This window comes from Grus americana, unplaced genomic scaffold, assembly GCF_028858705.1.
Source record: "Grus americana isolate bGruAme1 unplaced genomic scaffold, bGruAme1.mat scaffold_69, whole genome shotgun sequence".
Taxonomy (NCBI): Eukaryota; Metazoa; Chordata; class Aves; order Gruiformes; family Gruidae; genus Grus; species Grus americana.
Window position 1 is genome coordinate 835,762 of NW_026561907.1, and position 15,070 is coordinate 850,831.

General features: G+C 56.0%; 1 protein-coding gene across 1 annotated transcript; it reads right to left on the reverse strand.

The window, feature by feature from the left end:
- Nucleotides 1-1,180: 1,180 nt before the first annotated feature.
- On the reverse strand, nucleotides 1,181-7,988 carry LOC129200940 (ubiquitin carboxyl-terminal hydrolase 42-like). Its single transcript, XM_054812195.1, has 11 exons — nucleotides 7,973-7,988; nucleotides 6,802-7,002; nucleotides 6,406-6,516; nucleotides 6,228-6,330; nucleotides 6,012-6,079; nucleotides 5,794-5,864; nucleotides 5,456-5,538; nucleotides 5,086-5,197; nucleotides 4,605-4,745; nucleotides 4,312-4,412; nucleotides 1,181-1,397 (listed from the first exon to the last, which is right to left on the reverse strand). Exons 1-11 carry the CDS (start codon nucleotides 7,986-7,988, stop codon nucleotides 1,181-1,183), a joined length of 1,224 nt encoding a protein of 407 aa, XP_054668170.1.
- Nucleotides 7,989-15,070: the final 7,082 nt, after the last annotated feature.

A 15,070-nucleotide genomic window follows, 5' to 3' on the forward strand; every position in this document is an offset into this window, starting at 1 on the left:
TTACATGTTTCAGTGACTAGCAGCATCCCATTTTCTTGGCTGGTCACAGTGAAACCAAAACTAATTACAGAACTAACTACTTGTGGAAATCCTCTTAATGGTATATATTCAGTACCGGATCTGCCCTCCACAGTCTCTCTTTTGCCCAAGTTGTCCAACACTGGGTTTGACTTTAACTGCTCTGTAATCCTGCATTGTTACGTGGTTTTGTTATAAAGAGGGACTTTGTCACATGAGCATTAAGGTTGAGTTTAAGTTCTGACCTCTTTATCTGGCAAGCTGAAGAGGAACTCTCGATCAAAGCGGCCGGGTCTTCGTAAAGCAGGATCTATAGAATCCAGCCTGTTCGTGGCTCCAATGACCACAATCTCTCCTCTGCTGTCTAAGCCATCCATAAGGGCCAGAAGAGTTGACACAATAGAGCTAACAGAAAAAATATAACCTTCATTCACTGGTTTAGTAAATTTTGTTACATTCTACGCAATCTTCTGCAATGACCACTCAAAAAGGACAGGCTTTTCTTGATGAGACGCCAATTAGCGAAAGACTTAATTTAGGACATAACAAAACCAGTAAGCTAACACAGGCCTTGCGCTGATATCAAGCTGAGTGAATTGGTTTCAGTTATTGTTTGAAAATCATCTGAATTTTAGTAGCATTGAATTACTAGTTTTCAGGATAAATTAATGTATCACATAAAGTTAAACAGGGTGTGGTGGCCTTTTCACAAAGATCAAGCAGCTTCTATGTAGATACCAAAAATGTACTACCTATGAATTTGGTCTCACTTTGGAGCCTCACTCCTCCCTTCCCGATGCCTCGGCCCCCTCTCCCGCCCGAGCAGCACAGGGGGACAGGGAATGGGGCTGTGGGCGGCCCACAGCGCCTTGTCTCTGCCACCCCTTCCTCCTCACGCCGTTCCCCTGCTCCCGCCTGGGGCCCACGGGCCGCAGCTCCGCTCACAGAACCTGCTGCTGCCTGGGCTCCTCTCCAGGGGCCGCAGCTCCTGCCAGGAGCCTACTCCAGCCTGGGCACCTCTCCAGGGGATGCAGCTTCCTGGTGGAGCTGTCGATGGCTGCCTGATGGTGACAGCGTTGGTGGCAGGATCCTCTTCTAGGCATCCATTTCACAGAGTCACAGGCTACTTGAGGCTGGCCGGGATGTCATCTGGAAAGTGGAGTCACCTGGTCCCACCCCCCCGCTCAAGCAGTACCACCTGCAGCCGGTTGTCCATGACCATGTCCAGAGGGCTGTGGAACATCTCCAAGGACGGAGGCTCCACCAGCTCCCTGGGCAGCCCGTGCCGGTGCTCGTCACCCGCACAGCACCCTTTGCACTTCCCCTTGCTGAACTGCAGGAGGCCCCTGTCAGAGCCTCTCTCCAGCATGACCAGGTCCCTGGGGATGACGGCACGACCCCCCTGGCCTAAGCGCCACTCCTCCCAGTCTGGTGTCATTGGCCAGCTTGCTGAGGGTGCCCTCTGCCCTGTCCCCCAGACCGTTAATTAAGGAAGATGTTAACAAGATCGGACCCAGTATTGACCCCTGGGAGACGCTGCTAGTTACCGGCCTCGCAATAGACTTGGCGCCCCTGAGCAGCACCCTCTGGGCCCAGCCGTTCAGCTTCTTTCAGGCCCCCTTGCTGTCGGCTCATCCAGCCCCTTTCTGTTCAAGTGCCTTGAACTCCACCTTGAAAACCAAGAGATGGCAGCATGGACATGTGCAAGCACACTGCTTTCAAAATCCCGTCACATAAACCTCCCACACTGGGTATTGCCACCAATTGTCCCAAAACCTCCAGAGAAGAAAACACCCCATGAATTACGTATGCAAGGCCAACAAGTGTTTTTAATTTGGGCTTTGGCAAGGCGATCCCAACAGCTGAGCAGGGATTAAAGGTCTTCCTCGAGGGACCCGTGGGCAGGCGGGCCAGGCGGCAGAGCTGTCCGAGTCTCTGGAAGGTCTCTCCGAGCTCTTCGTGGCCAGAGGCAGCACTGGGAGGAGGGACAGGCTGGGCTGCTGGTGCCCTTTGTGCAGCTTGGTCCCTGCTGGCGGCAGTTCTGGTGCTTCCTGACTTCCTCCTCCTCCTCCTCCTTTTTCTTCTCCCGCTCCTCTTCTCTGGCACAGCAGAAGAAAGATGCTGTGCTCCTTCTTCCCCCAGGATCACAGTGTGCCCCCATCACCACAGCAGTGCCCTGAGTGTGTGTCTGACACGCATCTCCAGGGCGCTGAAACCCTCCTCCTCCCTGCTGAGGGCTCATCCTGCGTGGTGTCCACAAACCGGCTGCGGAGCGCATAGCCCCGTCTCAGGGATCCGCTCCGCTCTCTCTTCCTCAGCACGGTCTTCTGCTGAGCAGCCCTGGGTGCGGGAGCCAACTGGGATCTGGCGCTGGAGGGCCTGGGAGCTGTGGCATCCCTGGGAGTGCAGTCATGGCTTGGAGGACTAGGTCTCCTCCTCCTCCTCCTCCCTGCTGAGGGCTCATAGTTCGTGGTGTCCGCGAACCAGCTTTGGAGTTCATCGCCCCGCAGCGGGGATCTGCTCCGCTCCCTCTGCATGGGAACGGATTGCTCCCAAGCAGCCTTGGGTGTGGGAGCCTGCCTGGAGCTGGCACTGGAGTGCCCTGAAGCTGCGCCAACCTTTGGGGCCTGGTAACAATGTGGAGGACTTGTTCTCCTCCTCCTGGCAGCTGAGCAGTCATAGTCTGTGGTGTCCACAGGCCAGCTGCGGAGATCATTGCCCCACTGTGGGGATCTGCTCCGGGCCCTCTCCCTGGCACCGTTCCTCTCACAGCGGGAGGAAGGGCCGAATCCGTGCTTCTCTTCCTTGCTGTCTTCTTGCACGGGGGGCAGCACAGGGTCAAGTGGTTGACAGCGCACTTGGCACACAGCTTTTCTTCTGGACACCAGCCTTCTACAGCCGCAGAAGAAGCGATTCAAGCAGAAGCCCACGAAGGAGACAATGCTGAGCCTGCCTGGCCAGGTGGGGCATGGCCAGCCTGCAGAGGCCTCCCGTGCACCTGCCACGGTGAGCTGGCTGGTGCTGGCTGTTGCGGAGGAGCTGCTGTGCTCTGGAGAGTCCTCCGTGCCCACCGCCACGTCCTGCAAAGAGAGCTGTGAAAAGGTCCTGCCCTTTCCTCCTGACAAGACCAGAACAGTGGGGAACCCCCGGAAGCTGTGGGAGGGGACAGCTAAGGGCCTCCCAAAGGCTCTCCTGGCGGGCTGCAAAGGCAGAAGGGCCAAAGGCGGACAGCTAGGATGGGTCTAGGTGGGAGGCTTTGGGAGGGAGCAGCCTTGCGGCTGTGAAGATCGCTGCAGCGTGGGAGGGAACAGAGAGCAATGCCAAGATGCCAGAAAGAAATCCACTGTCCATCTGGTGCCCTGACCCACCTCCCCAGAGTTACCTTAGTCAAACGGGGCGGATCCTGTGGTCTCACAGGACCCACCTGCTTGCTGCCAGCCGCCCACTGCTTGAAGAAGGAAGGGGCATATGATGGCACCTGTGCGGAAGAAGCCCTTTCTCCACTTTTCAAATCAGAGCGCCTGGAGAGAAAAAGAGTGATTTCCGTTTAGGGCTGCTCCTCAGCCTCCTCTAGGGTTCAGGCATTTTCTTGGAGCGGACTCTACGACAGAGGGAAGACGTAACCAAGACTACCAATGGGAAACTGGATTGGGCTCTTCCCAACACGTCTGCCCCTGTCGGAGCAAGAGCTCGTCTTTATACCCCCTACGGCCTCCATTTCATCGAATCCTAGATTTACAGACTGCTTTGCGTTGGAAGGGACCTTCAAGAGCGTCTGGTTCCAAGTCCCCTGCCATGGGCAGGGACACCTTCCACTAGATCTGGTTGCTCAACGCCCCATCCAACCCAGCCTTGAACACTTCCAGGGATGGGGCATTCACAACTTCTCTGGGCAACCTCTTCCAGGGTCTCACCACGCCCACCATTAAGAATTTCTTCCCCGTATCTAATAGAAATCAAGCTCGTTCAGTTTAAACCCATTACCCCTCATCTTATTACTACACTCCCTGAGATAAAGTCCCTCCCCATCTTTCCTGTAGGCCCCCTTAAAGTCCTCCTGTCTACATTAGCCAGCCTCTGACAGCAGACAAGTAGCACTTTACACCAGGGCAGCAGCCTAAAGCCCAGCAAGGGAAGAGAAGGACTGACGCGGAGTACTTCTGTTTGACAGCATTGAATGATGCAGGCAGTAATTGTCTCCTGTGACAGAAACGCTCAGGAGGATGAGAAGAAAAACAGCAAATCCAGGAAAAGGAAACATATTCTGAAAACGATTTGAGTACTGGTTGTTACCTGACATAAAACAGTAAATAGGCTTGCTGCCTGAGAACTCTCTCGATGCCACATAGATCCACGTGCATATCGTCCATCTCGTACCACAGTCCATTGCTGGCCTGTAAAAAAAGACAACGATATCTGGAGATGAACTGCATGGTTTCTCCACAAAAACACAGGCAGATAACTACAGAACCAAGGGTACGCCCAAGCCAATCCATTCCAGCCGGTCAGGAGACCTTCTAGCCCAAAACCTCGGCTGCCAGTAACACTGCCGTGTTTCCCTTGTTAGGAAGGGAGTTGCTCTTTACCTTTGCATAGCAGAAATAGTGTCCTGAACCACAGCTGACACCGCTATGCACCACCACGGCGTATAAGGAGTAGAGGAGCGGTTCTCCAGCTGTCTCAGACATGTAAGGGCGAAGATCCAAGTACTTGGGATACTCCACAACCTACGGAGAGACCAAGAGGGCTCAGAAACGATCCTCCAATACGACATGCCTCAGCCTTCCAGGACTAAAGGCCAGCGGGGTCTAAATACACCGTTGGTGCTCACCAACACTTGGGTTTTCCCTAAAGCAACAGGTAATGGTTTGGGTGGCAGGAAACTGTTCTCGGCCAAAGCAGCTCTGCCGCAGCAGACTACGTGCTCGTCCTCCCACGGGAACTCTCCTCTCCCCTCCCCAGAAGGGAACACAAAACACTCAGCATGAACAGCTTGGGAGAGAGCGTACTGCTTGGGGAAATCTCCTGCTCCAGGAAGAGAAAGTTGCACTCCAGTTGCGTACACACCTTGTTGATCTTCTCGCCGATGAAATCGTCAAACCGCTTCAGACACAGCGTGAGAACCTTGGGCGGGCGATGGACTGTAAACCTCTTGGAGGCGGCAACCCTCTTGTCACACCTGGAAAGCAAGCCCAGAGCCAAGTGCTGAAATGCACCCTTAAGTGCACCCTTGTTCCCCCAGAAGGCCAGCCAAGCTTTCACGTCTCACACATCCTTACGTTATTGTAAGGCTATTCAGTGCCACAAGGCCTGACGGAAAAACACCTGCGTCTCGTTATTGTGCACCTATGCTATGTGAAACGATGACTGATACTCAAGGGCATGCAGCACCTTCAGGCAGGGTCTGGTATTCACACGTCATTAGCAATCATCTTACTTGCTACATTTAAAGCAGTTTTCGCCATCCAGCTGCTCGGGTTTCACAAAGTCCTTGAGAGCTGCGCTGACAGAGGAGGCTGCCTGGAGGAGTGAGAAAGGAGAGCGCTGAGCTGCGGGAAACGCCCTCGCCCAAACATGCACTAGGAGTCAACAAGACGACCCAGGTAGCCGACGCTGAGGAGACCCACCGTGAACCCGCAAGCAGTGCCCAGGAGGAGGCAGCAAGAGGGCATTATGCTGACCGTTTCCCTCTTTTCCAAGGGATTCCCGGGGCTATCAGGAGCTTCCTCGCTGTGCCTCGGGACATCCTGGAGCACAATTACAAACCCCCCTTACTTTTATATCCAAAGGAACATCCAGGAAGGCCTCGTAGGAGTCGGAAACCGCTTTGCAGCTCAAGCATGTGACTGGAAGGCAAATCAAAATGCTCAGCGATGGGGGAAGTTGACTGTGCCGCTTTACGCTCGTCATACCTACTCCGCCAGTCACACGGGCAGCTGTTTATCACAGGCAGGCAGAGGGGCACAGACAAGTCCAAGGAGAGCAAAAAGTACCTCTGGATCTCAGAAAGCCCGCAAATATTTGATGGATGATGGTAGTTGATTGAGAATAGATGTCCAAGCTGGAAAGAAATGGTGAGGCAGAGAGTTATGTCCTCAAAGAGGTGTACTTTGTCTGAAAACTCTGGGCATGGGTTTTCCCTTGACGAGAGCACATCAAGGAGTCCAAAGGGCTTGGGAACATTGAAAAGGGAATTTGCTTGTGCTTACTCGCTGCTACCACTCAGACAAGCTCTCTGCATGGCATCGACAGTATAGCGTAAGAACTCGTGGGCATCCTCCTGCATGCCAAGCTCAAAATGTTCTCCTATTACTAAGAAAGAAGAAGTCAGTAGTTCTGTCCTACAAGAACAGAAGAAAACCTGCACAAGCACCTGAAATGACTTACGTGGGAGGACATTGATGACAGCCAAAGGCTCGATGGCACTGCCTGAGGAACGCAGGACCTTGTTAACGTGTGCTTCCATTATGCACATCATGCAGAAGCCTCGCTCACGACCTGAAGAGAGAGGGAGGGAGGGAGGGCGGGCGGGAGGGAGGGAAGCTTCTCAGGTTAGCAAAATACCCATAGCGATGGGAAACCTAATGGAGATCTTGAAGTTCTAAGAACAGTCTCCACTGCTCTTCTCCCAAGGTGCCAATGTCGCAACAAGCCCGGGGCATTTTGGTGCATAGAAAACTTTCTTTGGAGGGACGCTTAACTGAGCAGAGTTTTCTGTGCAATAAGCCAGAAAGTGGGAAGTGCCCAGCAGACTTAGAAGGAGATGTTCGTAAAAGTACTCACACGCCTGGCTGTGCTCCCCAGAGAGCAGGTAGTTGGCCAGAGGGGGTGTGTACGTCAAGCACTGCAGGACGGAGTTGAGGAAGCACGTATTGTCCAGGTTGTGGAGTCCCGCTCCAGCTCTCTGTCGTTGCCGCCACTCCATGCAAACCTTCTCCGGAGGAAAGAGGATCCTTTGTGGCGAAGGCATTCCCTCGGCAGTGACTGCAGGGAAATGACATATGAAAAGAGATGACACGATTTTGTTGCGCGAAAGCATACTTGAAAAGGCAAGTTCTGTACAGGAGCACCCAGGAGACAAGCAGCTCTAACCTCCAAGAGAGCAACATTGGGGGAAGCCTTACAGTGCCATTGAAATTGTCTGGTCAAGATAGAGTTTTGGAAAACAGTCTCCTCCCCTGCTTACTTTGCGCACAGTCCAACAAACCCACACTGATTTCCGTGCCTTGGGCTACCTTCCTTTCCCTCTAGAGTCTAGAATTGGATGATCAGGTCAAGTCATAGAATCGTAGAATCGTAGAATCATAGAATGGTTTGGGTCGGAAGGGACCTCAAAGGTCACCTAGTTGCAACCCCCCCTGCCACGGGCAGGGACACCCTCCACTAGACCAGGTTGTCCCAAAGCCTCATCCAGCCTGGCCTTAAACACTTCCAGGGATGGGGCCTCCACAAGCTCTCTGGGCAACCCATGCCACTGCCTCACCACCCTCACACGGAAGGATTTCTTCCTAAAGTCTAATCTCAATCGACCCTCTTTTAGTTTCACCCCATTCCCCCTTGTCCTGCCACTACGCTCCCTGATAAACAGTCCCTCTCCAGCTTTCCTGGAGGCCCCTTCAGGTACTGGAAGGCCGCAGTTAGGAAGTCTTCCCTCTTCCTGATTGTAATGGAGGAAGACAAGCAAGTCTCTTTCACAGAAGGTAACCCTACTGATGTCAGGGCGTTCTATGAGCAATGCCATCTTTCAAAGTCTTGTACTAGTGGCGGAGGAGTGATAAAACGCATTTTCCTGTGTCTAGTCAAAATGCCTGGATAAGTCTGGCTGCTCCCAGGAAACGCCCCCGAAGTCACCCTCGGATGTCAGCACGTCAACATGCAGGGATGGAGCAGCAGCCACGTCCGTTACCCTTGGGGATTCACAAAGTCCAAGCCTGCTGGTGAAGCCGTTACTCACAGGAGTCGTTCCCCATTGCGGCCATCGCTCCTCTCAGGAACAGAGGCGAAAGCTTTGGATGACAGAGGCTGTCAGGACGTGCTCCAGAAAGAGCAGATCAGCGCCAATCCCGTCACCTGATAGGAAAGAAAGAACCGTAGCTCCACAAAATGATTCCAAAACCTGGCAAACGCAACCCACAGATCAGCGTCTGCCATCAAAGGTGCTTCAGTGGTACTTGTAACTCCTAGAGAGCAGCAGGCCGATGGCCCCACTGTCCCTGTCGCAGGACTCCAACTGACAGCAATTACCACGGCCCCCTTGAAAGCCCCATTGCGTGCCACCTTCTCTGAGGAGGACCTGCTGCTGACCTGTGGCTACCCTTAGCAGCAGAGCCCTCTGGCTCTGCAGCCCACACTTTCCCGCCGTGTATGCAGGAGCTACCTTTCGGCTTTAACAGAAGGTATGGAGCAGACTATACTTTGATCCCGTATCTACCTACTCTATGATCTGTCCTGAAAGTCCAATCACAGTTACCTTTGAAAGAGGATGGAAGTTGAGGAGAAGTGGGCAGTAATGGAGAAATGGTTGAAAAGAGTCGGTGTGCAAGTAGCGAGGGAAGGAGCCGAGTTATCCCAAAGGGCAGCTCAGCCCAACTGGCTTTCGCTGGCCCGCTTTTCAGCTTATAAAGCCCCAGTCCGGTGAGGTCACAATCGCCGGGCGGTTGCCGCATCACTGCCCCTTTGTGACACGGGGTCCGCACGGGGACGTGTCCCCTCAAGGCCACACAGCTGCCAGGGCCCGGGCACCTCCCACAGCCATCAGCCGCTGGGCTTCCCCACCGCTGCTGGCCAAGGGCTCTTTGTCCGCCGGCAGAGCTCCCACCTTTTCCCCGAGCTACACCAGCCAGATGAATAAAAACCTGCCCAGGGCTGCAAGCGTGCCTGCTCACTGCTTTGGCTGGAACGCTCTGTATGCTGAGGGTTCTGTGCCACTCTTCCCAGGTACAGGACCCTGTCCGTGAGACTCGTGGAGCAAAGCACCTGGTCTCTTAGAGGTTCATTTCCAATGAATTTGACCTGCCCCCCGAGATACAGCCCTATGCGGACTCTGAACTAGCGCTACCAAAGAAACTCCTTCAGCAACAGTGCTGGGTTGACCTTGTCTGGCTGCCACGTCCCCACCCAGCTGCTCTCTCGCCTTGGGCCTCCAAAAACCATTTGTGGGTGGCTTTTTTGCATCTTCACATTTTCTGCTCCCTCCAGGGTCTCTTAGCTTTCTATTTGCCGCAGCTTTGCCAGATTCCCCCTCGGGGTGGCTGGACTGGCAGTTTTGCTCCTGCCCCGCTTGGCTGCCCCAGGGTTGGGCTGGTTGTTATTGCTGCCCCACGTCAGCTGGTCGGTTTGGCCCCTGCCCTGCTCAGGGATCCAGAACTGGGACAGGGCAGGTCTGTGCTGGGAGGGGTTAAAGGGATCTAGTTTGTAACGGGACAGTGGCAAATCCGTGCTGGGGGAGTTAAGGGGATCCGGTTTATCCTGGAAGGGGGCCCAGTATGTAGTTGGAGGGGGTCATAGAATCAGAGAATCAGAGAATGGTTTGGCTTGGAAGGGACCTCAAACATCATCTAGTTCCATCTGCACGGGGAGCGATGAAAGCCACGAGGCCCCCCCAAGGGACAGCACGGAGTCAGCGGGACAGCAGACAGCCGTGGCAGTATGTCAGCTCTGCAGCTTCTTCCCAGACCTGGGGCCTCCCGGGGGCTGCCCCGGGGTGCTGCAGCAGCGTGCGGCCTGGTGCTGCCGGGAGCTGGTGGGCCCTGCTGGGCCCTGACGCCGGCAGTGCTGGCAGTCAACAGCGCTGTGTTGCGTGTCCCATTGATCATATCGCAGCCCCGGGCAGCGGGGAGCTGTAGCTTAAAGCGCAGGAGGCCAGGGGATGGGGCAAGTGAGGGTCCCTGGGCCGGGCACAGGGCCGGAGCCCCAGGCCAGCGGTTTAAGATCTCTGTGCTGCGGGGTTTCAGTGGACCGGCTACATTAAACCTCTCCCCTCCCGCTGCACGAAGGACCTTTGCCCCCTGGCATCCCCCGGGTTCTAGGTCACTCGGTGGGCATCCCGTCAGATGTTCTCCGCTTGCTGCTGCCCGCTTGCTGCCTGCTGCGGCCTGCCGCCGCACCGTCCCTGTCTGGCTTTCCCTCCCAGAGGGTTTTCCTGTAGTTTGCCACCTGGCACACCACCCCTTTCTTCTCCTTCTGCTTTGGTGGCATGTTGTCCCGCGGGGAGGTCTCGTTCATCTTGGGGGTGCTGGCTGGCGTGGGGCACTTGGCCGGCTTGCCGCCCGCCTTGGCCAATCTGGGCAGCACCCGCCAGGAGATGAGGCCTGGCGGCAGCGGCAAACGGGTCAGAACGACCCGGGGCTGCCTCCGCAGAGCCTCCTGCACCAGTGGGGCCACGCAAGGTTGAATAAGGGAAACTAATTAGCATAGAATTTTAGAACAGAATGTATAACTTGGCAACACTTGAGTCAGGCCCCACAAACTCAGGCTTCCCCTGTCTCATGCTCCAGTATGAAAGAAAACAATTAGTAAAATAGCTGGAATGTAGAAAGAGGATAAGAGAAGCCGTAAATTAGGGAACAGTCCTTGGGTATGAACTAGAAAAGACACAAAGTTTGAGGCACCCTGATAAAGGGGGCCCAATAGGCCAAGAAGCCTGGGACCATCTGGGCAGGACGGATAACAAGGTTGCTGAGCTTGCAAAACGGAGATCATGAAGAAGAGGTTGCCCAACTGTGTACACTGAAGAAGAGGAGAAAGAGGAAGATTTGAGGAGGACGACCCCTGACGACCACCTGAGAAAGAAACTGCGCAGGTGTATCAGGACATTAGCATATATTCAGGAGTTCCCAGAATAATAATGAATATATATTAAATTTATCAGAAACCTAATGAATATGTAAACTCTTTTGCAATATAAATCACGTACAATTTGTTTCTCGTCGAGACGTACATTCGTGGAAATATCCCGGTGCGACTCCCAGCGCTGCAATAAAGGATACCTGCTTAACAGTCACATTGGCTCTCCCAAGCATCCCTTTTGCAGCCCATGAGATGCTCTGTGTGGCAAGGGAAGGTGCCCCTTGGACCACTGTCTGAGGCTCTGCAGGGCTTGGGGGACACAGCCCAGGCCAGAGAGACACTCACGGCACGGTGGCTGCTCAGCTCCTCCTCCAGGAGTCTGAGGGAGGGCAGTCGCGTCACCCGGGCTCTCTTTGCTCCTTCAGGTTGCCTGTGCACTGGGAAAGGACAGAGAAAGAGTGAGCCCCAAGCCACCTCTTCTCTCTCCAGCAAAAGGGATCCCAAACACCCCTGGGTACCGCCCCGGAGCCAAACAGAGGGCAGAGCTGCCTGCAGAGCTCCTGCCTGCCAGGCACACAGCCCTGCTTCCCGCCTGACTCTCCCTGCTGCAGAGGAAGAAGAGTCTTTCTGTTCCTGCTCATCCCTTACGTGCCTGAGAGCTGCCCGCAGGGGACCTGTGTTCCCCCGTACGGCTGCACCTGGAGAATCCCCCCGGCTTACCCCAGCAGTGTGCCCACTCACAGCTCCTTTGCCACCCATGAGGTGCAGAAAGAGAGGAGAAACAGCGTCAGGGAGGAAAACCCGGCCTCCCTCCCTCCTTGCCGGCGTGCTGCCCGCTCCCTGCCCAGGCTCTGCACGGTGGGCAGAGGCCTCTCACAGGATGGCATGGGCACGGTTGAGAACCTCTCCTGCCCCTTGCCAGCCGTGACTGCAGCTGCCAGACGCCAGAGAGGACAGGGGCCAGCACTGTGCCGCACCGCCCAGCCCTGCTGTGGGACGTGGCACCACCACTCACCAAAAGGTGGCAAGGCAGGAGCTGGTGGGCCAGACAAGGATGAGGGACTCGCTGCCCTCGCTGCTGACATTCTCCTCTTCTTCTTCCTCCCTTGCCGCCTCCTTCCCGCCACTCAGCACCCACAGCTGGTCCAGGGCCAGGCAGAGCCCTGTCTCCCACCTGCTGTTAGGACGCACACTGGTGCATCCAGCACCGAGGTCCCAGGGCCTGGGGCTGGTGCCAGCGTGTCCCTGCCCTGGTCCCACGGTGGCGGATGGGGGAAAGGCAGCTGGGGTCCCAGGGTCTTACTGCAACTTGGCGATCACTGATTCCCCCAGAAGGAGTAGAAGGCACCTCTCGCTCCTCTTGCGGCCATGGATCAGCTGCACGTCTGCACTCAGCACCGGCTCGGCATTGGTGAGAGCCTCCCTGCAGAGCAGAGAGCGGCAGGCATGAGCGACGCCGCTGCCGCAGGACCTGGCTGTGCCCCAGCATCCCAGGGCTGCGGGGGGAGCCCACCTGGAGACACAGCAGCAGTTGGCCTGGCCCATCCTGCCCGGGCCAGGAGGACCGTCACGGTGCGCAGCGCAGCCTGACACCAAGGATGCGGGACAGCCGGCATGAGTGAGGCTAGGAAGCGGGGTGCTGGTGCCGAGGCAGCGCTGATCAGCTGGGCCCTGCCTCCTCCCAGCGCCACTCTGTGCCAGCACAGCTCCCTCCTGCTGGCACTGGGGGCTGTTGGCTCCAACGGACCAACGTCCCAACCCCAAAGGAAACTGGGGGCGGAGCTGGGGGCAGTACTGGGGTGGGGGTTCTCTCCAGTATGGCCATGTCTGTCTTGCACTGGGGAGCCCAGAGCCGGATGCAGCCGAGGGGAAGGATCACCTCCCTCCACCTGCTGCCAGTGCTTTCCCTCCTGCAGCCCTGCATGCAGGTAGCTTCCTTTGCCCCGAGGGCACTTTGCGGCCTCCAAATTGGTCAACTTGGGGTTGACCGGGGAGGGAACCTCTCTGTTGGGGAAGCAAAGAGGGGTGATGGGCTGAGATATTGGCAGGCAGAGCCGGCTGGGGGCTTACCCGGAGGGCAGGCACACCAGGACGAGTGGGAGCCTGCTGCTGTACCGGCCATGGCGGTTGGTGAGTGTGGGGTTGGTTTGGGGCAAACTGTGCCCTAGGGGGGTCTGTCCCCACTGTGATAATTCCTCAAGCACCTGCTTCAGCCAGCCTTGCACTGGTTTGCTTTTTCATACCACAACAACTTCCCATCTCAGCGATTTCCCATCCTGATGATCATTTCCTGTCCTCAGTGCTGATTTTCCATTCCCACCATGGCTTCCCATCTAACCATGGGTTTTTGGGAGGTGATTTTTGTCTCCAAGGGCAAGCGATGGCCTTGCAATGCTGACATGTGTGCTGCCCCATCTTCCCCGATGGTGGAGATGGGAGGGGGATTTGGGGTGATTTTGGGTTGGTTTTGTCCTCCCCCGTCTCTGGTCTGGGCTAGAGGTCAGTCTTGGTCTTGCTGTCGAGGAAGCAAAACTCTGTGACGTTCATGTGCCCCTTCCTGGGGAGCGCCGGTGGGGCCATGCTGGGGGTCCATCCTGGGCACAGGGAAGCGTGGCGGGGCAGCGGGTGGGCGTCCTTCCCTGCGGGGTCTGCCAGTGCAAGGGGTACGCCGGTGGTTAGCGAGACCTGTGGGGAGCGTTCCCCTGCACCCCAGCTCAGCCAGGCTCTGGGCACGTTCCCTACAGATGCTCAGACCCCGAGGGAGGCTGAGGAAGAGACGTCGGAGGGACCTGATGTTTCCCCCCAGGCTGGGCTTTTTTTCCCCCGTCCTCGTCACTCTGCAAGGCCATGCTCGTCACCCAGGTTAGGGGGAGGACTGGGCCCGGGGCAGGGGTTTTGCAGGCAGAACATTTCTTGAGGCTCCCGGTAATGCAGTTCCCAGGGAGTGCTTAAGAAATGGCGCATTTGCCCATAATTGCTATTGTTGGTTTCTCCCCATCGCTCCCTCTCCAGCTCCCTTCTCCCATTTTTAAATTCCTCCCTCTCTCTCTTCAGCCCCTCACGATTGTTTACTTTCCCTTTCTTTCTCCATCTGGCTCCTCCATCGTGTTTTTCGATTCCTCCCTCTCTGCCCTATAGACTGACACTATTTTTGGTTCCCTCTGACTCCCTCTCTGTCTTTCCTAATTCCTCCCTGCCTGTCCCATAGCCCGTTGCCATTTTTGTCTTTCTCCACATCTCTCTCTCGTGCTCCCTGTCCTTCTCTTCTTCTATCACCGTCTCCCGCTTCCTGCTCTTGTTTTCCCTCTCTCTCCTGCAGCCTGGCCCCCCTTTCCTGCCTGCTCAGCGGGCTGTGCTTCTCCCTTCTCTCTGCGCCTCCCTCCTGCTCCCCATCCCCTTTTGCTCTCCCTCCGTCTCCATCCTGGCGGCCATGGCTGCTCTGTCCTTCTCCGCCTCCTTCTCCTGACCCGCATCCCTCTGTTTCTCAGTCTCTCGGGAGTCTTTCCCGTCCTCCCCTTGCTCTGTGTCCTGCTCTCGGACCCTGCCTCTCCCTTCCTCTCTCCCTTTTCCCTCTCACCCTTTCCCCTCCGTCCCTCGGTCCTGCTCCCTGGCCCATGTCTCTCTCACTCCTCTTCTCTCTCTCTGCGCCCCCGTCCCACTCCCTCGCCCTGCCTGTGTCGGCCCGTCCCTCTGGCCTCCTCCCTGCCCTTCTTCTTCTCCCTCCGTCCCTCTGGCCTGCTGCCTAGCACTAGTTTTCTTCCCGCACCGCGCTCTGCCCTTCCCCTCCCGCTCTTTCCCGCTCTCTCCCTCTGCCACCTCCTCACCACCATTTTTCCTTCCTCCACTCCCTGTCCCTTGTTCCCACCGTCCCTCTGTAACCGTGGGATAGGGGCTGTGAAACAGAAACTATAGAATCAGGTTGAGATAATTAGTTTGTAACCAAGGTAATAGGTAATGAAGCTAACTGACCATGGCAAGGTACAATGCTGCTGTGTTCCTTGTACAGTCCCTACCCAACTGGACAATAGGCCCGGGAATATTAATCTTATGAAGTAAGTTGCTATGGACAGATGCACCCACAACGAGGATACTGCGCATGCCTGCAAGAAGAGGCTCACCCAGCGGACACGGGTGCGCGACCACTGACGACCACCAGAGACCCTTGAGGACCACCGACTCAAATCACTGAGCATGCGTGACGGGGAGCAGGATATGGAAATGGATTCCAAGAAATGATTATCAGAGGACTGCCCTTTCTGAGAAA